The 27,228-nt window shown below is 36.0% G+C and overlaps 1 protein-coding gene across 1 annotated transcript in view; it reads right to left on the reverse strand.

The window, feature by feature from the left end:
• Positions 1 to 21,784, reverse strand: part of Nrk (Nik related kinase) — a 119,652-nt gene extending 97,868 nt beyond the window's left edge. Inside the window, exons 1-2 of the mRNA XM_026402891.2 lie at positions 21,728 to 21,784; positions 13,664 to 13,729 (exon numbers count right to left, since the gene is read on the reverse strand). Of these exons, the coding sequence (XP_026258676.2) occupies positions 13,664 to 13,729; positions 21,728 to 21,784 (123 nt within the window). The remainder of the gene's footprint in view (positions 1 to 13,663; positions 13,730 to 21,727) is intronic.
• Positions 21,785 to 27,228: the final 5,444 nt, after the last annotated feature.

The raw sequence follows: 27,228 nt of genomic DNA on the forward strand, positions 1-27,228 counted from the left end.
ATCAGGCAATCTCCATTCAAAGATCTCCCATATACCACTCTCCTACTTTCCCTCTACTCTATATTTTCCCCACCCCTACCTGATCATCAAGGTCTTAGAATATAAGATTTGAATGAAGAAAACCACAAAATATAGAATTAACTATCAAAATATGATTCAACACAGTGATTCTGCAGAGGATATTAAAGTAATGTACATTATATTCTCCTTGCTTTTACAGCTTTTATAGAAGAAAAGTTGGGGGCTAGTTACTGGGGCCCACATTTCATTCTACCTATTTTAATGCAAATTGAGGGCAAGTTCCATAGACTTAGAGACACATCCCCAGGCACTAAATCTCTATAACTATAATTCATATAAACTGAATTATAGTTTTCTGCCAAGTGTGTAATGATATATAAAATGTGAGTAATTGGCAAGATAATTCACAAACCAACAGAACCAAAAGACATGAGCATTTACCAAAGGATTTGAGAGCATATCCCTGTATTTTTTAACTAATTTAAATTTTTTTAGTTGTAGATGGACACAATACCTTTATTCTATTTATTTATTTTTATGTGGTGCTAAGGATCGAACCCAGGGCCTCACACATGCTATGCAAGTGCTCTGCCACTGAACTACACCCCCAGTCCACATACTTGTATTCTAAAACCTGTAGAGTAGAAGAAGGCTTTAAAACAGCCTCAATGGAATCATGGAAATAGTTACTTTGCTATTTTTTTTTCTATAAACAAATTATGTTGTATAAATTAACCAGTCATTCTAATGGATAAGTAAACTCTCTCCCATCCCAATTCACCTATCACTCATGCCACTGCCAGATCCAAAAATTTGGAAGAAATTAGTGAAGGTTTATCTAAAAAATTCTGGCTTCACACCAGAGCCATCCCTTCTTAAGGGCCTCAGGAAAGGAGGTGGACAGTGAGTTATGCTTTGCTAATCTCCTTCCCTGAGTTCAGGCATTAACATCTGCCTGAGAAGTCCCTAATAGCATTTTGGATGCAATGTAAAACGTCCATTTTCCATTTTAGTAAGGTTATGTGTACCAGATGCCAACAAATATTTTTGGTAATTTCCATCAAAAACCAGTCATTTAATTCCATCTGTATATTTTAGGGGGGTGGACTTCATAGTGGTGAAAAAAATCAGTCAAGCCAATTTTCACATTGTACTCATTAGAGAAAACTATGTGCCCTACCCATATCACCACTCTATTTTACGATTCTTTTCAACTATTTTGCACTTATTTTTCATGTTTATTACTTGTACTCTAGTGAAGTTGAGAAGAAGATACCTCTAACTTTACTACGTATTATATGTTGTTGAAACATGAAAGTACATAAATCAATCATATACATATAGTAGCCAACTATCCCAGACTGATAGCAAGCAGCTTTCCAGGATGTGGGATTAGAAAGTTACTCATAAAGTTAAGAAAAAAAATTGGTCAGTGTGTGTGTGTGTGTGTGTGTGTGTGTGTGTGTGTGTAAAGAACCTGCAAAATCCACATTACTAAAACTTTTAGAGTTTGATATTTTGGGCCATTGAATTTCTTTTGAAACTTAATAAAATTTAAGGTAGTTAAAAAACCCATTACAGTGACTGGCAAGAGTAGGTAGAAGGCGAAGAGAAGCAAGGACATTTTTAGGCTCTTATTTATATGTGTTTTTCTTTCTAATGACTGCCAATTTTCCAAGTCAGGAAATATTTGAACATGTTCTAGACATCTTCCTGAAGGTATGAGGCTCTCTTGAAACCATCCTTATACTTGACCATGCCAACAACACTACAGAAAACTACAGTACCCCAAGAAAAAATATACTCTTTCAAGCTTCCTAAATGACTCATTCAGCAGAAAGTAATAAAAAAGTAAGGCTAATATTTTCATCCTTTGGAAATATTTATCTCTACACAGTGCCACCTTTTTTAAATAGTCAGAATAGAAAGTTACTTAGGTGGTATAATTTTGAAAGGCTAACCCATCTCCAGCATTAGCTTAAGAGGGTGTCATTAGTCAATCTTTTCCATCAAGATACATCTGTTAAAATATGTAATTTGGGAAGGGGTCACTTGCACATATCATTTTAGTTGCAATGGAAGTTGGGCCAAGCATTCATGTATATAAGATATTGTGCTAGTCTCAAAGAGATTACAAAGGTGAATAAGATAAATTTTCCAGATGTACATAATTTTTTATAGTATCTACTTTATAGGATGACAATACTGATAACAAAATAAGGACATAAGTGTGGGAAACAGAAAACATACCAAGAAGTCTACACTGAAATTTTGCTTGTCATTTATTCCTGATGCCCTTGTGCCTAATATATGCAAGGCATTTTATACACTAGGTATTCTGAGAGTATTATGAAAATAGAAAAATCCAGGTTCCTGCCCCTGAAGAAATTTGAAAGGTAGTGTTACAATCTAAAAAGTCTTCAAGGGTCCATTCCAGGTCTTACAGCTAGTTTCTTACTGTAATTGCAACAATCTATTTTGTGACAAGTTGGGAGAAATTCAGTTGCTTGCAAAATTCTTGTAGAGATTAACCACCAGGGAAACCTCAGGTTGTAAGTTCTGTTGAACCCTGCATCCCCATCTAATGGGAACAATATAAAGAGAATTTTACAGCACACCTGCTATTCACCTTGTCATCTCAATGTCAAACCTTGTCTATATCCACCTACTGGACTCTCTTCCTCTGCTACCTTCTAACCTTCTGGGCTATAACCACTTAGGCCCTCCATGTAATTTATTCCAGCCAGGCTTCTGGAAGTTTTGTTCTTAGGCAGGGGACAAAGGTCCCCTACGTTTTATATATTATAATCTTCACTCATATTCTTAGAAAGTCATCCATTAGAAAATACGTAATTTTTAAATTTTATTAATTCTTAAAATACCCAACAATTAGAAACCAATCATTCACAATGGATACATTATCTTTCAATGTTCCTTCAGGGTCTTCCTCTTCCCCTAGACTCCCAAGATGAGCAGTAACTGAGGAAAAGTGTCCCTGATCTTGAAGATGGGACACTTTTCACTAGAACACAGTGAAGGGATAACAGAATGTAGTTCTCTACCTTTCTAGGGCTTCCACAGTCTAAGTAAGAATGCAACCATGAGCTTCTAGTATTCTGTAAAGCCTATCTGCTCCTCCTCATCCACTTTGAAATTCTATTAGGTTCCAGAAAAGGACCCTCAAATTATATTATTTTATTACTCACCATGAAAGAAATAAATATGCTGAAAGACTACATCACTAATGGTCTTCTCATCACTGACCACAGTTCACTAGTCTTCTGTAAACTTGGGTGCTTTTGCACTTGGGCAGATAGTTTTTTAACTGGATGATCTAGTTGAATGCTTTTTGACTATGGGGTATAGATTCTGAGATGAATATCATATAGTAGGGGTTAAGAGCACACACCTATGAACCAGGAACAAATTGGCTTGACTCCTGAATTCACAGTGTATTTCTTTTGTGAATTTGTTCAGCAACTGAAGTTCTTGAATATTCAGTTTCCTCATTTCGGAATGGAAGGACAATGACAGCAATAGTACTCATTTCATAATGCTCTTATGAGATGTAAGTGAATTTTAAGGACTAGGTACAATGTAAGCACTCAGTGATTGTTACTCACTTTTAGGAACTTGGGGTCACTATCTCTAAAAGTGGCTAATATTTGAGCCTTTAACTTTTTTCAACTAGTTTGTATACTAAATAATTTAACTTATTTATTTTTTATCCATGTCAAGAAAAGCCATCCTTCTCTGAGGACTCTTAGACTTGTCCTTTTTGATCATGGTAGTTTTTTTGTTTTGTTTTGTTTTGTTTTCTGCTCTTCAGAGTTAATGATTTATACAAAAAGTTACTGGCAGTGCTTAGAATATAATCAATCTTCTTTTCCCTCAGGGGACTCTGAACAATCCAACCTTTTTTTCCTAGTCATAAAGGAACTCTGCGGAAAAAAGACAAACCTAAAAGAATCTTATTTTTCTAAAAAGAACTGTACATAAACCACTACCATATCCTAATTTCTCCAATTTAAGTGACACACAATTCATGTGTCATTTTCCCTTTTTTTTCCATGTTATAGTAGAGGATTAATTTATTATAACCTAAGTGCAGATGAGCAGAGAAAAATAAGATTGCAAGATAAAGAACTGTGTAATCTTTTTATAATCTTTGATATTTTAATTTTATTTTGTTGGTATGCTTCTTTGTAGGAGCCTACCTTGAGAGTAGCCCAGGCCACATAAAATTTAAGAGCTTCCACTATTCCTTTGATACCACCAGAGAGATACATTAGCACAATAATTTCTATGTATTTTGGGCATTACCCACAAAACTACCTTAGATAGAAATAGACAAATAAGATAGAGCATGGGAAAGACCTAAAATCATATTAGGACACATTTTTTATTTCAAGAGTAAGGAATTGACTAAAATATATTTTTAAAGTGTCTATGGAAGAAAATGTGGTGGGGACCTAGCTAACTAGTTCTTAGTGGTCAACTACTAGAGGATAAAGAAGATCAAGAATTCTTTAAACTTAAACCATTTCCAATGAATTTACTCTGAATATATGACCATCATATACAAGCAAAACAAAGTCTGCTTTTCAATATATTAGACTAAGAGTACATTAATGCTGCTACCACAGCCCCATCCAAACTCACTACTTTTTAAAATGTTGTATAAAAATGTATTCATATAGGCCAGGGGTGGCATATATGCCTGTAATCCCAGAGGCTCGGAGGCTGAGGCAAGAGGATCACAAGTTTGAAGCCAGCCTATGCAACTTAGCCAAGCAATATAGTGAGATTTTGTTTCAAAATTTAAAAAATGAAAAGAAAATAAAGGTCTAGGGATGTGGCTAAGTGGTTAAATGCCCTTGGGTTCAATCCTTGGTACCAAACAAAAAACCAAAAAACTTGTCTACATAAATTTTTGTAAGACTGCTACATTTAAAGCATCGTTATGTATACAAAATAAGTATCAAATAGCAATTTTCTATATTTATTTTTAATTAACTGTACTATTCCTTCTCATGCAGAGATTTATATTATGTTTAATAAAGAATTTTACAATTGAGACACTTTTATTTTACTGATCAAAGCCATCATTCTATAAAGAATTTATTAGTTGTGACTTTGTTTAAAATGTTTATTTGTGTACAAACATTTAAATTTGTCTTTTCTGACCCTGGGACTACTTTGTATTAATCAACTGGATTAAGTTTCTGCAAAAATGAGATAATGATTTTTATTACTCTAACACTCCAAGTATAGAATTTGAATTGCTCCCCGTCTACATTTGTGAATTTATTAAACATATTTCAGTAGTTGTGAAAATTTTTATCATGGACTCTTGGGAACAGAAATCCCACATGTGACTTTTACTTTCACCTTTTGTTCCTATCTTACCATTAACTGCTTCTTCCTCCCTCAAGATTTATTGAGATGCAGAAGTAAATTTTGGAATAACACAGGAAAATAAATGCAAGCCTACAATTCAGAGACCTGGGTTATATTCCACAGTTGGAGAGATGTCATGGCCAAGATAGAAATATTCCATTTTCTCCAAGGCCTTTAAGCCTCAGCACTTTCCACTAATTTGGTCCCCTGAGTCTTAATTTATTTAGCCTATGCTGGTTCTTTTCACCCCCAGTACAAACATTCAACCTCTGTTCTCTTATTGAGGAAAAACTTGTTCTTGGAGTCTTACTAGTTAGAAAGTTAGAAGCTTCATTAGACTTTCTACATCCAGGAAAATAAAACTATATTCCTATTTTCTCCTTTCTTTCCCCAACCTCACCCAGGTCCCCTGTTTCTTCATAGTGCCCATCACTTTTCTCAAATGAGAGGTCACAATTACAGGGAAAATACCTCCATCATTACCTCTACTTAAAGTGAATCAGTAAAAATTACCCCCCCCAGATGTTTCTGATCATTCTAACAAGCTCCTAGTACCTAACACAGTGCTTAGACATAGTATGCATTCAATAAATATTTTAAAAATATTTTATTATGGAGAATTTTAAACATTCAAAACAATGTTTTTACTTAATGGATAAATTTAATGTTTCCTATGCTAGAGCAGCCTGAGGTTCCTTAACAAAGATTGAACTTGACTTTTCAGGCACAATATCATGAGGGAGCAAAGTCACAGGAAGAAGGTGAAACAAGAAGTGGCTCTGGACTTGTGGTATTGCACTATGAAGACACAACAGCCTACTATGCCTATGGCCTCAATTAAGCTTTAGCTTCAGCTCCCACTTTAGTGGCTTGAAACATATAATGAAATACACAGTGTTAGTGCTTTATGGGCGCTCAAGTAATATTTGTTGGCTGACTTAATTGAGCTATATTTGCAAAATGGCAAGGATGTGAGGAAACTTTCCTACCTAAAAAGAAAGCATTCACAGTGCTAGACATTTGGTAGGCAAATAAACAGTATAATTTCAGCCTAAAAGGAAAAATACTCAAACCCCCATCCAATAGGCCTGGTGACTAGGCAACCTAAATGTCAGCACCATGTTTCTGAAACTTAATTTAAAATATCATAAATTGTATGTCATCAACTTTAAGGACAACATTTACTTCCTTCTCTTCTGTTGCCATTCCCTGCCCCAAGTTCAAATCCAGAAAATGTAACTAATAAACCTAAATCTCACCTGTCTGATGAGGCTTCCAACTAAAAGCAATGTGTCGAGAACGGATTTAAAAAACAACAAATTTAAGAGTGATGCATTAGACAGTATTTTGAAAAGAAACTTCCATATTCAATGGTGCACTTAAAGAGTGTAAACAATTTAAGAATTTGCTTATGACTATAATGCCACACCTTCATATATCTGAGTAAATCTGCTGACTACCAAGATGTAGGACACCTTTAATCCTATCAGATGCTTACTTAAGATCAAGGTATGTTTTAAGTTTTAGAACAATAAGAAATTCAGTGTGGTCTCTCCCTTTTACATGTAATTGCATTCCAACTAGGCATCAGGCATATATGTAAGTAGGCTCTAGAGCTATCCATAGATGTCTGCTGTATATCAGTAAATTTTCCTTCACTGAAAATGGTTGCCATGAATCTTTTCCTCTTCCATTTTCTGTTCTCACTATCTGCAAATGGCAACGTGGGAGCAGGTGATTGGTGTTAGCTGTGCAGTCAAGTATTTATGAAGGTCAGGGTGAACTCATCCATTCTCGAAGAGCAGTTCATTATTTACCTCACTAACATTATGTTTTAAAAAATGGTATTAGATAACAATAACCTATAATGAAGAATACAGCCTTTCTGGAATGTCTGCTACCCAGTTTTACCTTTGCATTGGATATCATAGTAGTTACCATGCAAAATATCAAGTCCATCAGATGGTAAAGCAGAAGGAAACAAAAGGAAAAACATGATGAAATATGAAAATATTTATTTGGTAAAATATGAAAATACTCCAACTAATAGCCAATAATCAACTTATATTTTGTAAGGTGGTGAAAGGATTATCAGATTATTATTATTAGGATGATGACAGAAAGAATAAGAATAGCTTGCATTATACTGAGTCTAGGCACTATAAGGTGTTTAATCTCAAATCTAGAAGAAACTCTGAAAATTATATAGTCTAGGATATGTGCAATATAATTGAAAAAATGAACACAGAAAAGTCAAGTGACATGGTGAGAGTCAGTGGGAGTCAGGCTGCCAAGTCTAGCTATGCCACCATAAAGGACTTTTGGTCTCTTTCTTAATATTTTATAAAGTAACTGTGGTCTCTTTGTGTACATTACTCCTTGGGAAAATCATTTTTAATAATATCATTAAAAATTAGTTTCACACTATTTTTTCAAAAATGGCTTTACATACCCAAATACCAAATGTTCCTTCAATTCAAATGATGGCCCATAAGCTATGAAAGTAATAGTTAAGGGTGAAGAGAGAAATATATTTTCTAATTCTACTAGAGAGAAAAGGAAGAACAGTACTTCTCTCTACTAAAAAGGAAAAAGAAAACCCACAATTTCAAGAGAAGTTTATATTGGCAAGAGGTAGGAGAGGGTGGAAGGATAGACATCTAATTCAAAGAAAAAGAAGGAAGGGAAAAGAGTTACAATGCAGAGTGCAAGACTCAGTATTCTTTTCAATGTACACAGATCTCAGCAGACAGCTGGAAAATTGCCAGAGAAGGAGGCCTTGGAAACAAGCTGGAAGACATTGGAGAGACTTTAACCAAAACAAACACCCGCAGGGGATGTGGTTGGCAGCACTGAAAAAGCAAAAGACTCTATGAGTCACTTTGCCATTAATTTTGAATGGTATGATGCTTCCATTTTGTTGTACAGTTTACATACACAGCATTTGGCAAGAATATATATATATAATTATATGTAAATTATATATTATATGAATATATAATTATATGAATATATAAAAATATATGTATATACACACATTCACAGACACATTTTAATATTTACATATATATTATAAAATATAGGCTAGTAAATACAGAGAGTAGAAAAACACAGCCAGACATGGTGGCACATGCCTATAATCCCACCTACTTGGGAGACTGACACAGGAGATCAAAGCAGGCCTCAGCAATTTAGCAAGGCCCTAAGCAACATTGTGTGACCCTGCCTCGAAATAAAAGAGGCTCAGTGGTTAAGCACCTTTGGGTTCAATCCCCAGTGCCAAAATTAAAAAATAAAAAATAAAAAAGAAACAGAAACGCCCAATGTCTCATTATTTTAAACAGTTAAGTCACCATTTTCATCTGCATGTTTAAACATAATCATAATCAGGATGTATGTATAGTAAAGAATACTTAATGTCTTAAGCATAGTTCTATACTACTATATAATTTCATAAACACTGCTTTACAGGAAAATGATACATGGCATACAAAATAATCCATTTATATTTGTTTTTATTATTTAGAGTGTTATTGGATTGTTCTTTTTAAAAGTAATAACAACAATAAAGATAGTATTGACTGTCTTTTAACAGATATCTACAATAGGTCAAACATTTTATACATATTGTTTCTGAATTTCATCAAACCTTGCAAGGTAAGTATTTCTAGCTCCTTCGTATAAATAAGGAAATGTATACTCAGAGGTTAAGTAACTTGCTCAAGGTCATAGTTCATTAATGACCAAATAGCACTGAATTAGATAGAACTGTGTGTGTCAAAGCAGGCCCTTTTCACTATAATATGTTACCTTTCTACTGCAATGAGTATCTGTATGTTTTTACTATATCTTTGATGGTTATCATAAATTTCCAAAAGTGGAATTGTTGATGTAAAGGAGAGATGAGCCTTTTAAAGTGTTTAGTACATACCCCAGATTGTTAACATGAGGCTGGTATCACTATTCAGTGACACCATTCCCAAATTTTTTGCAGAAGGAAATTAATTTGAGACAGAAAAAAGGGATGTCAAGTTCATGAGAAATGGGGGAATCTGTGTGGTGTAAATAAAGCTGAAAGCAACTATTTTCTGTAACATAGGTTTCTACTTTGAAAATCTGATGGTAAAAATATTCTCTATTTCTGGATCTGAATAGGTTCACATAAAATGTTTAGGAATTATGAATATGTACATGACCAAGCATATGGCAAATACTTCATGAAGATTCCACCATAAAGAATTGACATGGATTTCTTGCTTCTGATGGGGATCTAAAGTCTGGAAAAAATGCCCATCCTAGCCTAATGACATGAAAAACCTGAGTAATTTTTAAAATTACAACTTTTCTTCAATCCAGAGAGAAATCTTGAGGCAACCAAAGTAGCCTAAGTCTAAAGAAAGACAAGTACCTGCAAGGAGAGATGGGACATGAGCACTGGCTCGCCTGTGGCTTCAAGTATATGACAGGATCAACACAGAAACAGGTATAAAAAAATCAACTATTCTTTAATGAATTGCTAAAGACCAAGTGTGGGGTTGCATGAGATTACAGAATCCTTAGGAGCCACAAACACAAGAGAAATTTACACACACACAGACACACACACACACACACACACACACACACACAAACACATACAGGCTTTTCTGCATGGATTTAGGGTACAGACCTAGTAAAGAAAAGTCACCACATGGTGACCATTTTTAGTTTAGTCAGTTTCTCTCTTTGTAAGGAGTAAAAATCTTAAGCTCCAAGGAAAAGACAACAAACCCTATTTCTTTTAGGGTACAGAAGATCTACTGCAAACGGGGAAAGTTAAAAACATAATGTCTTTTACTTTGGGAGGAAGGCAATAATTAGTTCTGAGCCAAAATGATTAGCAGTGTGTCCTACCCCTAAGAGAGGGTCAGAATAACTAAGAAAGCCCATTCCCATGACCCAGGGTCACAAGATCTATAAGAAAGGTTAATTCTGGAAAGCAGAGAATTCATCCCTGCTTCACACCACCAGGTTAATAAGCACTTTGTAAGAATCAATGGCAGTATACTACTAGGAGAGGGCAAGAGCATTGGAGAGAGAATCTCTCTGAGGCCCACATGAACAGAAATGTCTGAAGTTGAGGGTAGAGTGTGAATATTGAGAAAAACCTTCCATAAAACTAACTCCCATACTAAGTACAGAGTAATCTGAAACTGGTAGTAAACTGAGGGTAACCACAGCAATGACATAACCCAAACGTAGTTTATTTCCTTTTGGATTGATTCAACCTCAACATTAACAATTTAGCTGAACAAGTGTGCACACTTCAAAGCACAAATACTATTTACTCCAATCTACACTCATCTATCTACTATGTCTAATATTTAAACAGAAATTTTAAGATTCATAAAAGGGGGGAGAGTTCATTCTCAAGAGACAAAGCAATCAACATAAATAGCCTCAGATATGACTTAGCTGTTGAAACCATCAGTCACAGAACTTAACAAAATGATGACTGATACAAGGAAACCTTTGGTGAAAAATATGGAAAACATGCATGAACAATTAGGAGACTTCAGCAAAGATGTTAACTATAAAAATGTCAACTAGAAGTGCTAACAATGAAAAGAAAGTGATAGAACTGAAGAATGCTTTTGGTAGTCTTCGTAGATTTAAAAGAGCTGAGAAAGGAATCAGTGAAAGTGAAGACAAGGAAAAAAGTGATCCAAACAGAAACAAAAGAAAAAAGAGAATGAAAATACCTATAGCACACTCAATCTGAGCAACTAAGAATTGTGGGTAATATTGAATGTTCTTTCACATATAAAATTGGATTTAAAAAGGAAGAAAGAGAACAGGGCAAAATAAATATCTGAAGAGATAAAGGCCAAACATTTCCACAAAATAATGAAATATTTCAAGTCACATATACAAGAATCTCAGAGAATACCAAAGATCTCTAACTTTTATCTTTCATAAATACCCCATCAAAACACACATGCACACAAACAATAATTTTCTATACATTTCAAATTTAAATTTCTGAAAAACAAAGACAGAGAAAAGTCTTAAAGACTGTTACTGTTAGAGAAAAAATACAAAGAAGCAAATAAGAATTATAGCAGACTTCAGAAACTATGTAATCCAGATGACAATGGAGTGACATTTTTATAGTGATGAAAAAATAAATGTCAAACTGGAATCCTATACTCAATGTAAATGCCTTTCATAAATGAATGAGAAATATATACTTTCCATGCCGTGTCAGAGACTTTATTACTACAAGCCCTGAGCTGTAATAAACGTTACAGGGAATTCTTCAGGTGTAACTTTTTCATACCCGATAAAAACATGGATCTACATAAAGAAATAAAAATTTCAGAAATGGCTAAACTAAAAATTAATATAAAATAATTATTTACTTTAATTGTCATCTAAATAAAATGGTAGTGAGTATATAGGAAAAAATAAATGTAGTAAATACAGGAAAATTATAGTAGTATTATAGGTTTATGTTACAGCAAAAGTATATGACAACTATTACCATACCACATCCACTGGGATAGCACACAATGAACTGGTTGAACAGCCCTTGAAGGTAGTCTGTCATTAACTTAAGATATATATTGAAAATAGCTATTAATAGTTGCATGGCTATATGTGTTTGTTTAAACTAATAAAACTTCAGTGAATTTTACCAAATATATATTATACTCAATAGGTGTTAAAACAGGAAATTCACATGCACAACTTACCTGTTTATCCTCTTGACTTTTCTTCTAGGAATGGCATCACAGTTCTGATGAATGATGATGATAAACTATCCCCCTATGTTGTCTAATCTTACCTTTACTTCTTACCTTGTTTTTGAGATTACTTCTAACATTTGATGGAGGAGAAGGCTGTAATCCTTTGAATCAAAATAAATATGTATACACCCACACAGGCACATTCACACACCCCTCAGGAATTAAAATACGTATAACGCAATGGAATTGTAAATGTGTCATAAAGAAGAGGAACTTTTTCCGTCTATGCATAACATGTAATTTTCTATTAATTAAGTGGCAAAACTGATCAAGATCACACAAATGTTAAATAACCATTCAGTATGATACTCAATTAAAATAGCATAAATAATATATTTGAATCTCTATCTTCTCACTGTCTCTTTAGCTAAGGTCAAAATGGCTTAAAAATATTTTTAATATTGGCATTCTCTGTTCCTTATACTCACCAAGGTTCTTTCTGCATGTAGGACCTCTCCTCATGCTATTTGTAATACTGAAATTCTATGCCATGGTTCCTTTTGTGCAGTCTAAGATGTGTCACCTCACTCAACCTCAGTAGATGAGTTAGAAAGGAAGCCCCTTCTGGGAAAATGCATTCCCAGAGATGTGAGTCAGAAAGTAGAGGGTGGCACCATCTGAATTAGAAAGGGATGGGAGATCAACACTGACACTCCAATATAAATAAAGGATCCAGGCCCAGTTCTATGTTTTTATGTCACTAGGAATTTTCTTATGTATAATATATTACAATTGAAATTACACAGTTTTTCTTATGTGTGTGTGTGCTTACTTATGTGGCTCCTACAACCCCTCCACACACATACATGCATATATTTCTAGATCATAAGACTGGGAAAATCAGGATCTTTGCTTATTTTGTCCAGAACTTTATCCCTGAAGACTAACAGAGTGCCATGGAGCTCAATATATAATCATTAAACAAATGCAGGATTTTTCTTGTTAGATTCTTCAGCAAACTTTATCACACACACACACACACACACACACACATTCACACTCATGTATGAAGTATGATAGAGAATTTTATGATAACTTTTCTTTTTATAACATTCAGTTTAAAGTTGAATGTGGATAATTAGAATGGCACAGATATATAACATAAAAAGTAATATTATTTGCATACATTTCATCTGAATTAATTCTCCTTTGCATTGGTGATTTTATTAATTTTCTGCTAATAATTTGAGAATATATGTTGCATTGTTTGGTTTAGATTCACTAATCCATCCATTTTGTGAAGTGGATCGGTTCTCTATAGATTCATTAATCCATCCCTTTAGTAACAATAAACAATAAGTTTTACAGATGTAATTATGCTATCTTAATTTGATTTATCTCTCAGAGTAAAATGTCATGTTCTTACATTGTTTGACTTGCAGTGTGGGGTTCAACTCAAAATTATTGTTGTTATTAGAAAATGAAAAATCAATACATAATCTAATCCCACTTACCAAGTAGATTCTTCCATAAGTACCAAGGCCAATGGTTTTATCTAGTGAGAATATTCCAGTTGGATCCTAAAAAAAGAGTAAAAAAAGATGTCAATATTCTTGATAAAATTCCAATCTGCCTTATTTATTCATCTAAAATTTACATTTGAAGAACTTAAGTGTCATTTACCAAAAGAATAGATATGTCATAATATTTTGGATAGAGTTGATTCATTTATAAAAGAGAAACAGGGGCACAAACCTTAAATATGTTTGTGATTAATTATTATAAAACTTTTAAATACATACAAGTATGTGAAGCTGAGGAAAATTCATGATGTAATTAGAAAGGTAATCAAAATAGAAATAAATTCACTTACTTGCTGTTGAAGTAATCAGTATCCATTTTTGAGTGCTAACCAGACAGGCAGAAAGTTTAACATATAGCAAAAGGATTAGATATTGATCCAAAGTCTAGATGACTTATTAAGATTATAATAGCTCTATAATAATGTTTTATTAGTGCATTATAATTATACATAACATTGGGGTTCAATTTGACATAGTCATATTTGTATTGAATATAATTTGCTCTACTTCAGTCCCAAATTTGTCCTCCTCTTTTCTTCCCTCACTCCCTGGTGCTTTATAGTTATACATAAAGGTGAAATATTTTTTAGAGAGAGAGAGAGAGAGAGAGAGAGAGAGAGAGAGAGGAGAGAATTTTTTATTTTTAATATTTATGTTTTTAGTTCTCGGCGGACACAACATCTTTGTTGGTATGTGGTGCTGAGGATCGAACCCGGGCTGCACGCACTCCAGGCGAGCGCGCTACCAGTTGAGCCACATCCCCAGCCCATAAAGGTGAAATTTACTATGGTGTATTCATATATGTACATAGCAAAATCTTGTCAATTTCATTTCACAGTTCCTCACTTTTTCCATCCTAGCTTCCTTCCTACTCCACTGAGATTTCTATTTTCATGAAATCCCTCCCTTGCCTCCTTAGTTTGCTCTAGCTTCTGTACATGACAGAAAATATTCTACCCTTGAATTCTTGGATATTGCTTATTTCACTTAGCATGATGCTATACAGTTTTATGCATTTACTGGCACATGCCATAATTTCATATTTATTTATAGCTGAGTGAAATACCAGTGTCTCTGTGTGTGTGTGTGTGTGTGTGTGTGTGTGCGCAGCGCGCGCACGTGCATATGTGATATATTTAAAATCTTATTTGTCCATTTATCTGTTGACAGGTACGTGGGCTGGTTCTATAACTTGGCTATCATAAATTATGATGCTCTAAACATTGATGTGCCTGTATCACTACAGCATGCTGATTTTAGATCTTTTGGATATTTATTAAGGAATGGTATAGCTGAGTCATATGGTGGTTCTTTTCCTCGTCTTTTGAGGAAACTTCATATTGCTTTCCAAAGTGTTTGTACTAATCTGCAGTCCTACCAACAATGTATGAGTGTACATTTCTCCCCACATCCTTACCAGTATTTATTATTATTTTTATTCTCAATGATTGCCATTTTAATTTGAGTGAGTTGAAATCTCAATGAGGTTTGATTTATATTCTCTACAATAACTCATAAATAAGAAATAAATTTATTTATGAATAACAAGACCATAGCGTTAAAAGAACAGCATCTAGGAAAACTAGATATTATTTGTTTTATTTTTAAATAGTAATATTTCCATCAGATGAATGCCTTTTTATAACACAAGTTGATAGTTTTGAGACTCAAGTTTAAATATAGCATCATAGGAAACAAAATACATTCATGGACAGAATCTTAAGGCTTCCATATTCATCTTAAAGCATTATTTCTTTAATTTTAAATATGGGTGTTCTTTTCTTATTTTCCACAAAACAATGCTTTTTGAAATTTTTACTTTGTAAATTCTCAGACTATTTTTATAATACTTAAATGAGACATTAGTAAATGCCAACTTATACAAAAAATGATATGCTTATTATACATAGAAACACGTACATAGAAACTTTGACAAGTTCTTGAAAATTCTCATTACGTATAGAAAACAAATATTTAATCCTGTTAGAAAACATTTTTATCACTATGACAAGTAAATTAAACAGAAAAACTATTTAATATATGCAACGTATACAAATTAAATCATAGACTTCTTAATATTGGCATGATGTTTGTGTCATCTAGCAAAACTCCATAGGAAAATGACACAGCTCTGAAATTGCGTCAGTCAACAAATATTCAACTAGATGGAGAGACAGGAGATTTAAGTTTTAACCCCAGCTCTGCCATTAATTAACTATATGACCCTGGGTGAGTTATTTACTCTCTCTGGAATTCAGCTTCCATACATATAATATGAAGATGTTGTGTTAGGTGATTTCCAAGCTCTAAAATTTCTACCATTCTAAAATCCAGATGTTTCCACTGGATTAATATGATCATTGTTAAAGCAGCAGCCTACTTTCTCCAAATCATCATCAAAATTAATATAACAATAGAGTTATGAGTATAAGCAAATAGTTCAGGAAGTATATTCCCAATGAAAAGATGACATTATTCAGGAATTGAGAGGTAAAAATAGATTGTTATAATGCCCTTGATATTAAGCTTATCACTTTTGTTATAATTCATTGCAAGACTTATGGGGAAAAGTTAGGCAATAAAGAAATCACTAAATGACAAGCTTAGAGACTTTATCACTTTAGCATGTTTTCTTGAAGAATATTATTAAAAGATATATTTTAGACATTAGTAGTTTTGGAGAAACAGCTGCTGGTCACTTTCAGAAAATTCATACATGTTAACTGATTCATATTGGTAAACCATTCTTTGTTATAGTTAAGGCTTCCCTTTAGCTGAAAAAGATGCCATTTGTTAGAGAATTGTGGTATTGTGTACACAGCTTTTTTTCTGAATTTCTGAGCACAGTTAATTTTTTTAATCCTGTTTTTAGCCTTCAATAACATATGCTCCTTAAACTTAGATTTGTACTTGGTGGTAATTACTTTAAAGAGAATCCAAGGAAGTGTACTATACTAATAAAATGTCTATGGACTTATAGAGGCCTTATTTTCTCCGTATCTGTTTTGTCAGGAAACTGTCTCCTACCCACAAATAACCAAACCATCTTTATTGTATTCTTGCTTACATTTAATAAAACGTTTTTTATAAAATGTCCTGTTTTTTAAAGAAGCTCAACTTAGTACCTATATATTCAAAGACTATATTGTTTTCATTCATTTTATTTTAATTTCCTGTCTTGAAGCTACTATTTTTCAAGAATAAATGGTTGTCAAATTGGAAAAAAAGAGGGAAGAACTGTGCCAATTATTAAGTTAATAATACTCAATTTCTTATACTTTCCACTTTGTCAGAGCAAGTTTATTCTGGGCTCCCAAGGAAGGAAGAATTTAAAAGGAACTCTATTTTTGATCACTGTGAAATTATGAGGTCTACATCACAGGCATCTTCATATTACTCAAACCTTTCCTCTGCTCTGCCACACTGAGATAAGAATACCAGAATAGGAAAGATATATCTATTTATGACTTCTATATCAATTTGTAGATTATTTGGGGTTTCAGTAGACCTTGTGTTCCATTTGGGTAAACAAAATAATAAAGGAGAAATTCCAATTTGTAAAGCTTTTCAGTAAGGAAAATTACTAAAAATCATAGTTTAAAAATATTTTGGGACTATAATATTTTTAGATAAATATTTTCATGATATTTTTCCTACCTTTCTAAATTATCTTCTACAATTTGAAAGTCCTAGTCTAACTATTACCTGAAATTCAAAATTTTGGAAAATCCTGTCTGTCTTCTGAATTCAAGGTGAGAGGAAAAGGATTGAGCACCTTGATGATTAATTTAAAAAGGGTGGGGGTAACAGGAAGAAAAAGGACCACTAGAAGGCAGTGTTTACCGGTCAAGGGAGATACCATCAAAGCAGTATGACCCACAAAACCAAATATGGCAGAGACTTAAGGAGAAATAGAAATTTTAAAAATGGTCACCAAAATAAGTAAAGGCATTTTAAATTTAGGATAGAAAAGAAGAAGTATGAGGGAAAGTGTTCCAAAGCAAAAGGAAGGAAAGAGATTGTGCAGTACCTAGAATGAGATAGCAGAGACTTTTTTGTTTTAAAAATTAGGAAGAGTGAGTTTATGAAAAGAGTTTAAGATGAAATCTAAAAATGATGGCGATGATAGGAAACATGTTAGATTGACATTCAGGCATAATTCAAGGAATTTATTTCACAATTCAAATGGAATATTTAGAACGGAAAAATCTCTGCTTATAGATCAGTGCTTCTCAAACTGTGGATTGCATAGGCTCCCTTTCCATAAGAATAATATGGAGAATTCTGTTAAAAATACAGATTATTTGGGCCTAATATTGAATTTTGAAATAAGAATTTCCTAGGATGGATCCCCAAGATCCCCAGATGATTCTTGCATACTGTTTTTGTGTATCAACATATGAAAAGCACATCTCTAGAAACTGGAAAAAAAGATAGAATAGATTGAAGTACAATGTCAAACTAAGGTGATGCTCTATGTGTAATGGAAGATACACTGAATATTTTAATTCTTGTGGACTTGAAAGTAAAACTGCTTCCAAACAGGAGCTAAAGGACTTTGTAAAGTAGGAATTTTCTCATTACTGAATGTGGAAAACAGGTTTGATCTGGGTGGCAGGGAATGGGAGAGTTAGCAGTTATATTTAAATATAAACCTAATGTAATTCAAATATAGTTTTGGATCATGTACTATTTCAGATCACCTCTGCCACTATGGTCCTCAAGGCCTGTCTAATCCTGACCCCAATATAGATTAGGACTACACATGGCAGTGTCAAATACCAAGGCCACAGCCCTGAGGAATGTCATTACCATACTGGGCACAGAAGGCAGAGGGGACAATCATAGTGAAAGACATGCCAGATTTGGAGATGAAGAAATAGTTTCCAGTCCCAAGTATTGAGTGACACAGGCATACTAAGGAGGAAAAATACACACACACACTCACACACACACACACACACACACACACACACACACATCAGGTATTGCTGATGGGAAAGGTGAAAAAATACACACACACTATGGCTTTGCAATAATACCCTTTTCAAAAAGGAACCACAAACCACAAACTTCTGCACTATTTTTTCTACCTATAAGAATCATTTGTTCAATAGGAGATCAGGGACAATTACAGCAACCCATCAATTACACAAGTATGATAGAATTGACCTATTATTCACTGATATTAGTATTAACTCTCTTATGACTAGAGGGTATTATACAAAAAAGTTTTATAATTATATAACATTAAAACTCTTAATTGTAAATATTGTGTAATTTTCTTTCCCTTTCCTGCTTTCCCATCTTTCACTTCTACTTCATGTTTGAATTTGCAAATATTATCTATCCAATAAAAATACCAGAAACTTTCCACAAACCACTTTCTTTAAAATCTCAGTTCACACAGCAAGCCTGTTCTCTCTCAAGGTTTTTTTTTTTTTCCTTGTGGTCATTTATCTGGCCAGCACTGCAGAGCATATAATGTATGAACCTTAAACTAGACCAATATTTAATTATATTTCTGTATGCTGCAAGATAATTTTTTATCAATTTGACAGTCCAAGATCTGAATCTCCCCTCATTATCTGGCAGTTGCCAAACTGTTTTACTTGGTATTGACAGTGCTAATGGTCTGATCTTCACATTTGTCCTATTGAGGATAATTATTTCGAGGGATACCACCATATGCAGGTTTCTTTCCTTGCTTTACAATCTCTCCTTTACATCAATGTGCAAAGTGCAAATTTTCACACGAATGACTTAGATAACTTTTCTTCTCTTCATTTATTTATACTTCTTTAAAGGCTCTGGAAATAAGTCAAATGTAAAAAAAAAAAATTCCAAATCATTGGTATATACCTTAGTCACCAAAGCAACAATAAATTCCACATAACTAAAAATTTGACATAAAGGAAATTCTGAAGGGTGTGTTGTTCTTACACTATATATCTTAGGGTTTGGATATGGGTGTTTGGGGAGGGAAAATATCACGCATAATTTCCTCAGAGAATGGGCAAAATGGCTCCTTATAAAGTTTATAAATTTAAGAATTTTCAGGAGCTGAGGACTTTTTGAGATTTTCATGAGATTTGTAAGATGGGGCCAACCATTGGCGCCCTAAGGTTTTGTGTCTAGTACTCCCTACATTACAAATTAACCTCAGCTTGATCCCCTCCCCACATGTGGTCTTCCCTACTTAACCTTCAGAAAAGTCATACTCCACCAATATAAAGATTGCAGCCTTTCTGCGTATCTTCTAGACTTTCACAAATTATTATGTCCCAAGCCATGACCATTTATTTATGTTCCCCCCTCCCCCGTTTATTTTGTGGCAATAACATTTTCACTTCTTTTACTCATTGGATGTGGAATTCCCTACCTGATTATTTCTAGGAGTCCTTTCCCATTCCTCTCTTTAGTCATTTTTAGAAAGGAGTTTTTTCAGTTTGTCCATGTGTGGTTTTACATATCTGCCCTAGTTTGATTGTCTTTCTCTCTCTCTTCTCCCACCATATACAGAGAATTTTGGAGAAGTGTGACATTTCATTGTGATTGAATCTTTATCTGAATATAAAATTATATTCAGAAAGAAAGCCACCAATTGAGGCCTCCATATTCCAGAAATATTATGTACATATTGTATAGAAGGAATTTCAGGTGCATGTGGGGTAGAAAAGTTACTTTTAAAAAGTTCTATGGTGTTATTTTATGAAGGTGCAACAATAATTGCAATTCTAATATTTGTAATTCTAAATGTGTAGTATTGACGTTTGTTTTTTCAATGACTCTGAACAATTTGCTAAATGTTACTCCTGTACATTGCCTCCCTCCACAGACACAACATTGTTGTGTAAAGTTATATGGCCAGGTTTAGAGAATGCCACATTTTTTGTGGGGGTCAGGTATCTGTCATTATCATGAACACAATCTTTAAAGGCCAAATATAAATAAAATTAAGGCAAAGCGACTTTGAATAGTCTTATAACCTCAAGGTTAATATTTAGCTTTTCCCAAAGCAAGCAGGCCACTGCCCTGAACTACAGATGCCTGGGGATCATTCCAGCACGGTGCCTGCTTATTTCCCTTTCTGAGAGTCCAGGGGCCCTTTGCATTCAAGAGAGGGTGCAAGTGAAATGCCAATCTAAAAAGGGAACTTGAAAAACGGATTTGGGTGGGATCCAATATCAGCCAGAAACCAGATGCCAATGAAATAAACGACACTGCTAAAATAATAAGTCTGCTAATAACGATGGCAATAATAGCTCACCAATCAATTACAAGTGTGGAGAAAACTGGGCATTGGGCAACAGGACAACCAGCATATGAAATCCACGAGAAAAAGCTAAATCTGGATAGCTAGGAAGCGTAATACATTTTTTTAAATGGGGATGTGCAGAATTAACTTCTTTCTCAAGCGGCGTCGAGTCCTTTTTCAGTCCTGCAACACTAAATTGGGAACATTGTCCTGGCGAGAATAAAGTTTTAGAAATTGCTATTAGAAAGTGAGAAAAGTTAGACTCCAATGCGTAATTTTCAAACCCGTTGTCACCTAAAAGTAAAGGTCACTCGACGAACAGGCATCTCCTCTGGCAAAAGAAGAAAAAGACGGGTAGCCTGTTAAGAGGAAGGAGTACTCTTAGGAAGTCAAGGGACTTCGCACTTTTTGGCCTTTCTTTGAGCTCCTCTGGGATAGGTACCCAAAGTGCCGCTAGACAAAGCAGGGTGCCTTTTGAAAATGTAGCACTGTTTGGGGACCACTGCCATCCCTTTTGCCCCACCGCCGCCCCTTCCCTTTGCCTTTTGGTGGAGTTTGATGCGGTCCTGGGTACTTAGGGGTATCTATTCCTCCTGACAGTTTCCCAGGTCCCCTCCCGCGCCTGCTGTCCCGTCGAAGTCCTGGCAAACTCCTGTTCTGGATACTTTACTCTCTCCCTTGTGCTCAGAACTTGAAGAAATAGAGTACTTAGAGGGTGACAGGCGTCCTTCACTTACCGGCAAGTGGCCCAGATCTGTGACCTCCTTGTCCCTCCAGCCCCCAGGTCCCGCCATGGCTTCGAAAGGAGCAGGAGCGGGCGACTGACTTGGGAGCGCGCCGGGTGTCAGTGGAAACTGACGAGAAGTTGAAGGGAAGGGAGAGGAAAGGGGAGGGCTGGAGAAAGGAGTGGGGATTGAGGTTTGTGGAGTGGGAGATAGAGGAGTGGAAAGTGGAGGGAAAAGAGCTGGGAGTGGAGGGAAGCTGGAGTTTGAGAGGCGGGAAAGCAAGTTTGGTTAAGGCAAGAGGAGAGTTTGAGAGCGTTGGTACTAGAGAAGAAGCTAGAGGGGTGCTCCGCCGCAAGAGCGCAGTGTCTGCCCCAGCAGGGTGCGCCTCTTTCAGGGTGAGGAGGGGGGCGGTGCAAGGAGAGGGGCCCGGGAGCAGCTCGAAGGGGATTGGTGCAGCGTCACGTCGCCAGGTGGGCAGCCGCGCAGCGGGGAGGCAGGCTAGGGGGGCCACTAGCCAAGGGAGGTGCTGAAGGACTATAACGGTTTGCTAGCTGGCCTTTCTCGGCCTTCACCCCGCCCCCGCCCTCTCGCCCCCTCCCAGGTCCACTGCTGTGCCCGCCGCCCCCGCCCCCGCTGGAGAGCGTTCCACAGGAAACTTTTTCTAGGCAGCTGCCAGCCCCGGAAAACCGGTCCCGCTCCGCGCCGTTCCCAGTCTGGGCCCCACTGCTCTGCCACAGTCCAAACAGCCCGCACCCTAGTCTCCCCAAGAAACACTTGTGGCTTTTCTAGTTGTCTATTTTCTCTTTCTGCTCCTTTGATTTTATTGATCCATTTATTGCAAAACCCCATCAAGTTAAAGAAGGAAAAGACTAGCTACCGCATTAGGGATAAAACCTAGTCAAGCCGTTGTTTGAGCGGCCGAGTGGAGCCCTAGGGCTGCCACAGCTCGGCCTTCGAAGCCACTAGCAGAGGGCTGCACAAAATGGACAGAGACACTAGAAACTCTCCTCGAGACGGGCCACATCTCCTCTGTACCGGGGGCTGGTTGGTACTAGGCCGGTGCTGATTACGCCAAACAGCACCTGTTCACAGGTGCTTGGGGTAAAGAGAGACTGATGGTCTCTGCAGCCCGGGCCGCCCAGGGTCCTAAATTTACAGACGCAGCGTTCTCATTTCGCGGAGAAAGTTCCCGCCTGTTTCCCAGTTTCCAGCGTTGGGGCCGGGTTTCATTCATTCGCACATTCAGTGCAAAACGTTTCCCCACGCTCATGCTCTTCTCCTCCGCTCCCCGCCCACCCCGCCAAACCTCAGGTAGGGCTAACCGAAGGTTTAAAAGAATCAAACAAACACAATTTAGCCTTAAGTACGGCGCCCCTTGAAGCATTTTGGTCAAGGGTTTTAGTGCGTAAAACAAACCACATTCTAAGCTCTTGCGCTGCAAAGAGCACTTTAGAAAATATCCCGAAGTCGCTTACTTTTCCTGGAGCTCACAGACTGCTTCGCGCTTACCCTAACTCCTGGTCGGAACGCGACATTAGGGGTTTATTTCCTGTTTCTTTTTAAATTAATTTTTTAACCTCCTCTAAGAAGATTTATACGAATAATTCTTGCCACTGATCTCGTGCTCACCGTTTCTGACCCACTCTTCTAACTTCTGTAATTATTAACTTTAAGTATTTGTGGATTTTATTTTTTTTTTCGTGTCTATTTCAATGCCTGAGTTTGACCTCTGTACATTCCTTAACCTTGGAACCTCCGCGAGCTGTGTAATGGCCACAGCCTGCCTGAGGAACCGGGTCTCGCTAAAGAAAATTCTCTGTTAACGGGTGCGGAGAAAGCCAACCACCACCTCCCCCAAAAAACAAACCTAGGTGTCCTGGATCGAATTTTCACATTAATTCAAATGTGATATTTACCATTATAGAAATTATATTTCCCAAGAATTCATATCTTGATAACTCCACCACACACCACACAAATCTTGCCCTTTAAAACCGTTTAAGAATTTTTTTGGTGATCAGTAAAGTTCTTATGGATCTGCTTTAATGTTAGTATGGAAATTAACACTTCATAACTAGAAATGGGCAGGTGAGCCAGTAAATAGGAAGTTACACTTTTATATACATATCTTGTTTTTAGAAATAAAGTCACCAAATCAAGATATGAATTTAAAGGAACTCTAATCTTCACTAAAGAAAAGAAGCGTTCATAAATTCCCATTTTAAACAATGTGGTTTGTTGAATGTAAGGTGTGGGGAAATGTCCCGTGGTCCCCGATGGCAGACTCTTTTAGCCTGTCTAAGGGGACAAGTCCAGACCAGGCAAAAGATTCCAGGATAGATCATTGGACTTTCTAGTTGCAAACCTCAGTGGGAGGTTAGTGGCTTCATGGCTCCATAGGGATTAGTCACATTACCGGGAGAGATCCCCCTGGGTGGGGGGAAGGGAAGCTAGTTGTTTGACCAGAACGTGACAGAGAACATACATTTTTTAAAGTTATTATTTTCAAGAAAAAAAGGAGGCATGGAAGAACATGGAAACTTTGCCTTGTAAGCTGGCATTATACGGATTTTTGTGGCTGACTTGGGAAAGGTCATCTGGGATAGCAGACCAGAAGGCAAATAGATGGCCCCTAAGCATGAGGCTCAGCTTTAAGCACAACCCTGAAATAGGGCACTTTTTTTTTTTTTACAACTTAGAATTTCTCTCCCCCTCACCCCACCGCCATCACCTCCCCTCCCCACTTCTGACATGATCTTTTTTTTTTTTAATTTCCTGACATCAAACTTCACAAAAATAATCCTAGTCTGTACAGGGTCCAGGAATTTGTCAGATTGTGTTTTAACCAGAAATTATCTCTCTGCCAGCACTATATATCCCATATTTTTCTATCCCTTTCTCTTCCACTGAATTCTTTTATCTTACAGCCCTGGACTCTTTGTAACTTTTGATGTTGCTATTTTTAATAGCTCCAGTTTATTGAATTCATACTGTATTTTCCAGACTAAGTGCTTTGCATATATTATCTCATTTAATTTCTTGAAAAATTCCAGGTAATTAATTTTTATCCTTGTTGCATAGGTAAACAAATAAAGGCTCAGAGAGATGAAGTAGTTTGCCTAAAGCTTCACAGCTAGTAATTAGAGGATTCTGGCTTCCAACTCAGGCAGTCTGACTCCAGAGCCCACTTGTCAATGACTGTTGAAGGACCGGTACATATTTTGAGACTGTGTGAAGAGGAGCCAAATTCAAAAAAGCCTCAGGGTAAGAGAGATCAGATGACAATAGTTAGGCCCCTGAGCTATCCAGTTCCCCCTGCCCCCTTTCAACCCCCAAGCCCTCCTAACAGAAATAACATGGACTTTATAAAAAGCAGTGGAACCTAGTCATTGCTTAAGAGTAGCCAATGGCTGCCTAGCAGAGATCACCAAGTGGATCACCTCACAGGGAAAGATCATGGATTTCAAGCTTAAGAAACTTCCAGAACAAAGAGCCCTAGCCCTTTCAATGCTTAAAAAAATTAAAATCCATTCCTATTCCTTCCAGAGAGGTTTTCTGACTGGGAACAAACCTTGAGGATTTGAAGGAGGCTGTGTTTGTGAGCAATTGTGCTTAATAGACCTGAGATACTAAATGGCAAGGTTACAGCCAGTTAGTTCAGTTGGTAGGAGTACTGTAAACATGGTGTCAAGGGCATAGATTTGATTCTCCAGGGGGCCGGTGTGCATCATTCTACTCTTTGGTCCTTGATAGCACCTACCTTCTTGCCTCTCAGTGTGCCTTTTATTGAAAAACAACTTCGAACTTAGTACTTGCATCTTTATATACAAAGAACTATGTATTCATCATTTCTTACAAGTGGCTTATCACCAGAATGTGGAGAAATTATACTACAAAGATGTGTGTGTGTGTACCATGACAAATATAGATTCAAAAGGTTCCTGGTTGTTTTTTGTTTTTCTTTTCTTCTTTTTTTCCCCACTTACACATGTAAGATTGGTAATATATGTGAATAGATAATGTATTCAAAGATTGAATCCCACAGAATGCTTTATCAAAATTTTCAAGTATAATAGTCTCCCCCTTATTTCCAGGGAATATATTCCAAGATCCTCAGGGGATGCCTGATAGCAAGTATAAGTATAATGTATATGTATGTGTGTATGTGTATATATACACATACATACACACACACACATATATGCTATATGCCTATGATGGTGTTAGTTGATAAATTAGGTGTGGTAAGAGACTAACAAGAATAACTAATAACAAGAAAGATCAATAAAATAATTTTAACAATATACTGCATTGGAAATTATTTAAAACTTATGAATTGTTTATTTCTTGAGTTTTCCATTTAATATTTTCAATCATGGTTCACTATGGGTAACTGAAACTGTGGAAGCAAATCTATGAATCAAGAGAGACTACTATACACAAAAAGTTCTGTCACTTATTGAATTTCCTCTTCTCTGAGACCTCACATGTGAAAATGAATCAATGTCTTACAAACTTCAGTTGCTACTAATTTGCTGCCTACAACACTGAGTCCTGGGTGGGAATAGTGAAATAAGATTATATAGTAATCTTCCTGAAAAGAGTATTCACATATCTGTGATTCCAAACACATCAGGTTCAATATCTGCTAACATACTTGTAAGTGGCTGTGGAAACCTATCTGAGAGAGGCCCAAAAAGTCCTAGTAGCCGGAGGAACCTTCTTTGGGAACCACTTGGCTAAAGGCCCTTCTTGACATTTTCTTTCTTATGGAGATACTTCTGCAACTGTAGGATTTCTACTATAGTTCCTAACACTCTTGCTACCACTACTTTTTGATATTTCCTATGTGCCACTCCTCTACCTAATGTTTCTCAGGCTAAAGGTCATGAAATGTGCCTTCTGACCATAGTTTGCAAAGCTTCTGTTGCTTGTCATGGAATGCTCTTAAGCTCGGCATGATTCGAGCTATGCTTGTTTCTAAAATGAGACCCTGGAAATCTGATCCTAGAAGAACACAGGTCTCATAGCTATTGAAAACTGGAATGCCACTCTAAAAAAGGCAATTGTTTTATAAAGAGAACTAAAAAAGGGAAATTAAAACAAAAAGTCAGATAGATTTCTGAAGTTGGTTAAGAGGCTTCCTTTTTTCCTTAGTGTTTTCTCCCTTAGGAGGCCATAATATTTTGTTCTTGAATTTCCAGCCCTGCAGCTTTAGGATATCCATCCATCCACCCTCGCCTGACACAGATGTACATAGGAACATATTTACTGTGACAGTAATGAATCTTAAGTTTCAGTTTCTCTCACTTACATTTCTAAGGCCATGGGAATGGCCCTAGTAGTTCTGTATAGATGATTTTACATTCCTTTTTTTTTAAAGTGGGCTTCCTAAATTATAAAAGCTTTAAACTCAAAAAACTTGGATTTAGCCCTGAATATACAACATAAAGAGAACACAGTAAAATTGAAAAATGTGTGTTTGTCTGCATGTATGTCTATGTGTGAAATTT

The sequence above is a fragment of the Urocitellus parryii genome, chromosome X (genome assembly GCF_045843805.1).
Source record: "Urocitellus parryii isolate mUroPar1 chromosome X, mUroPar1.hap1, whole genome shotgun sequence".
NCBI lineage: Eukaryota > Metazoa > Chordata > Mammalia > Rodentia > Sciuridae > Urocitellus > Urocitellus parryii.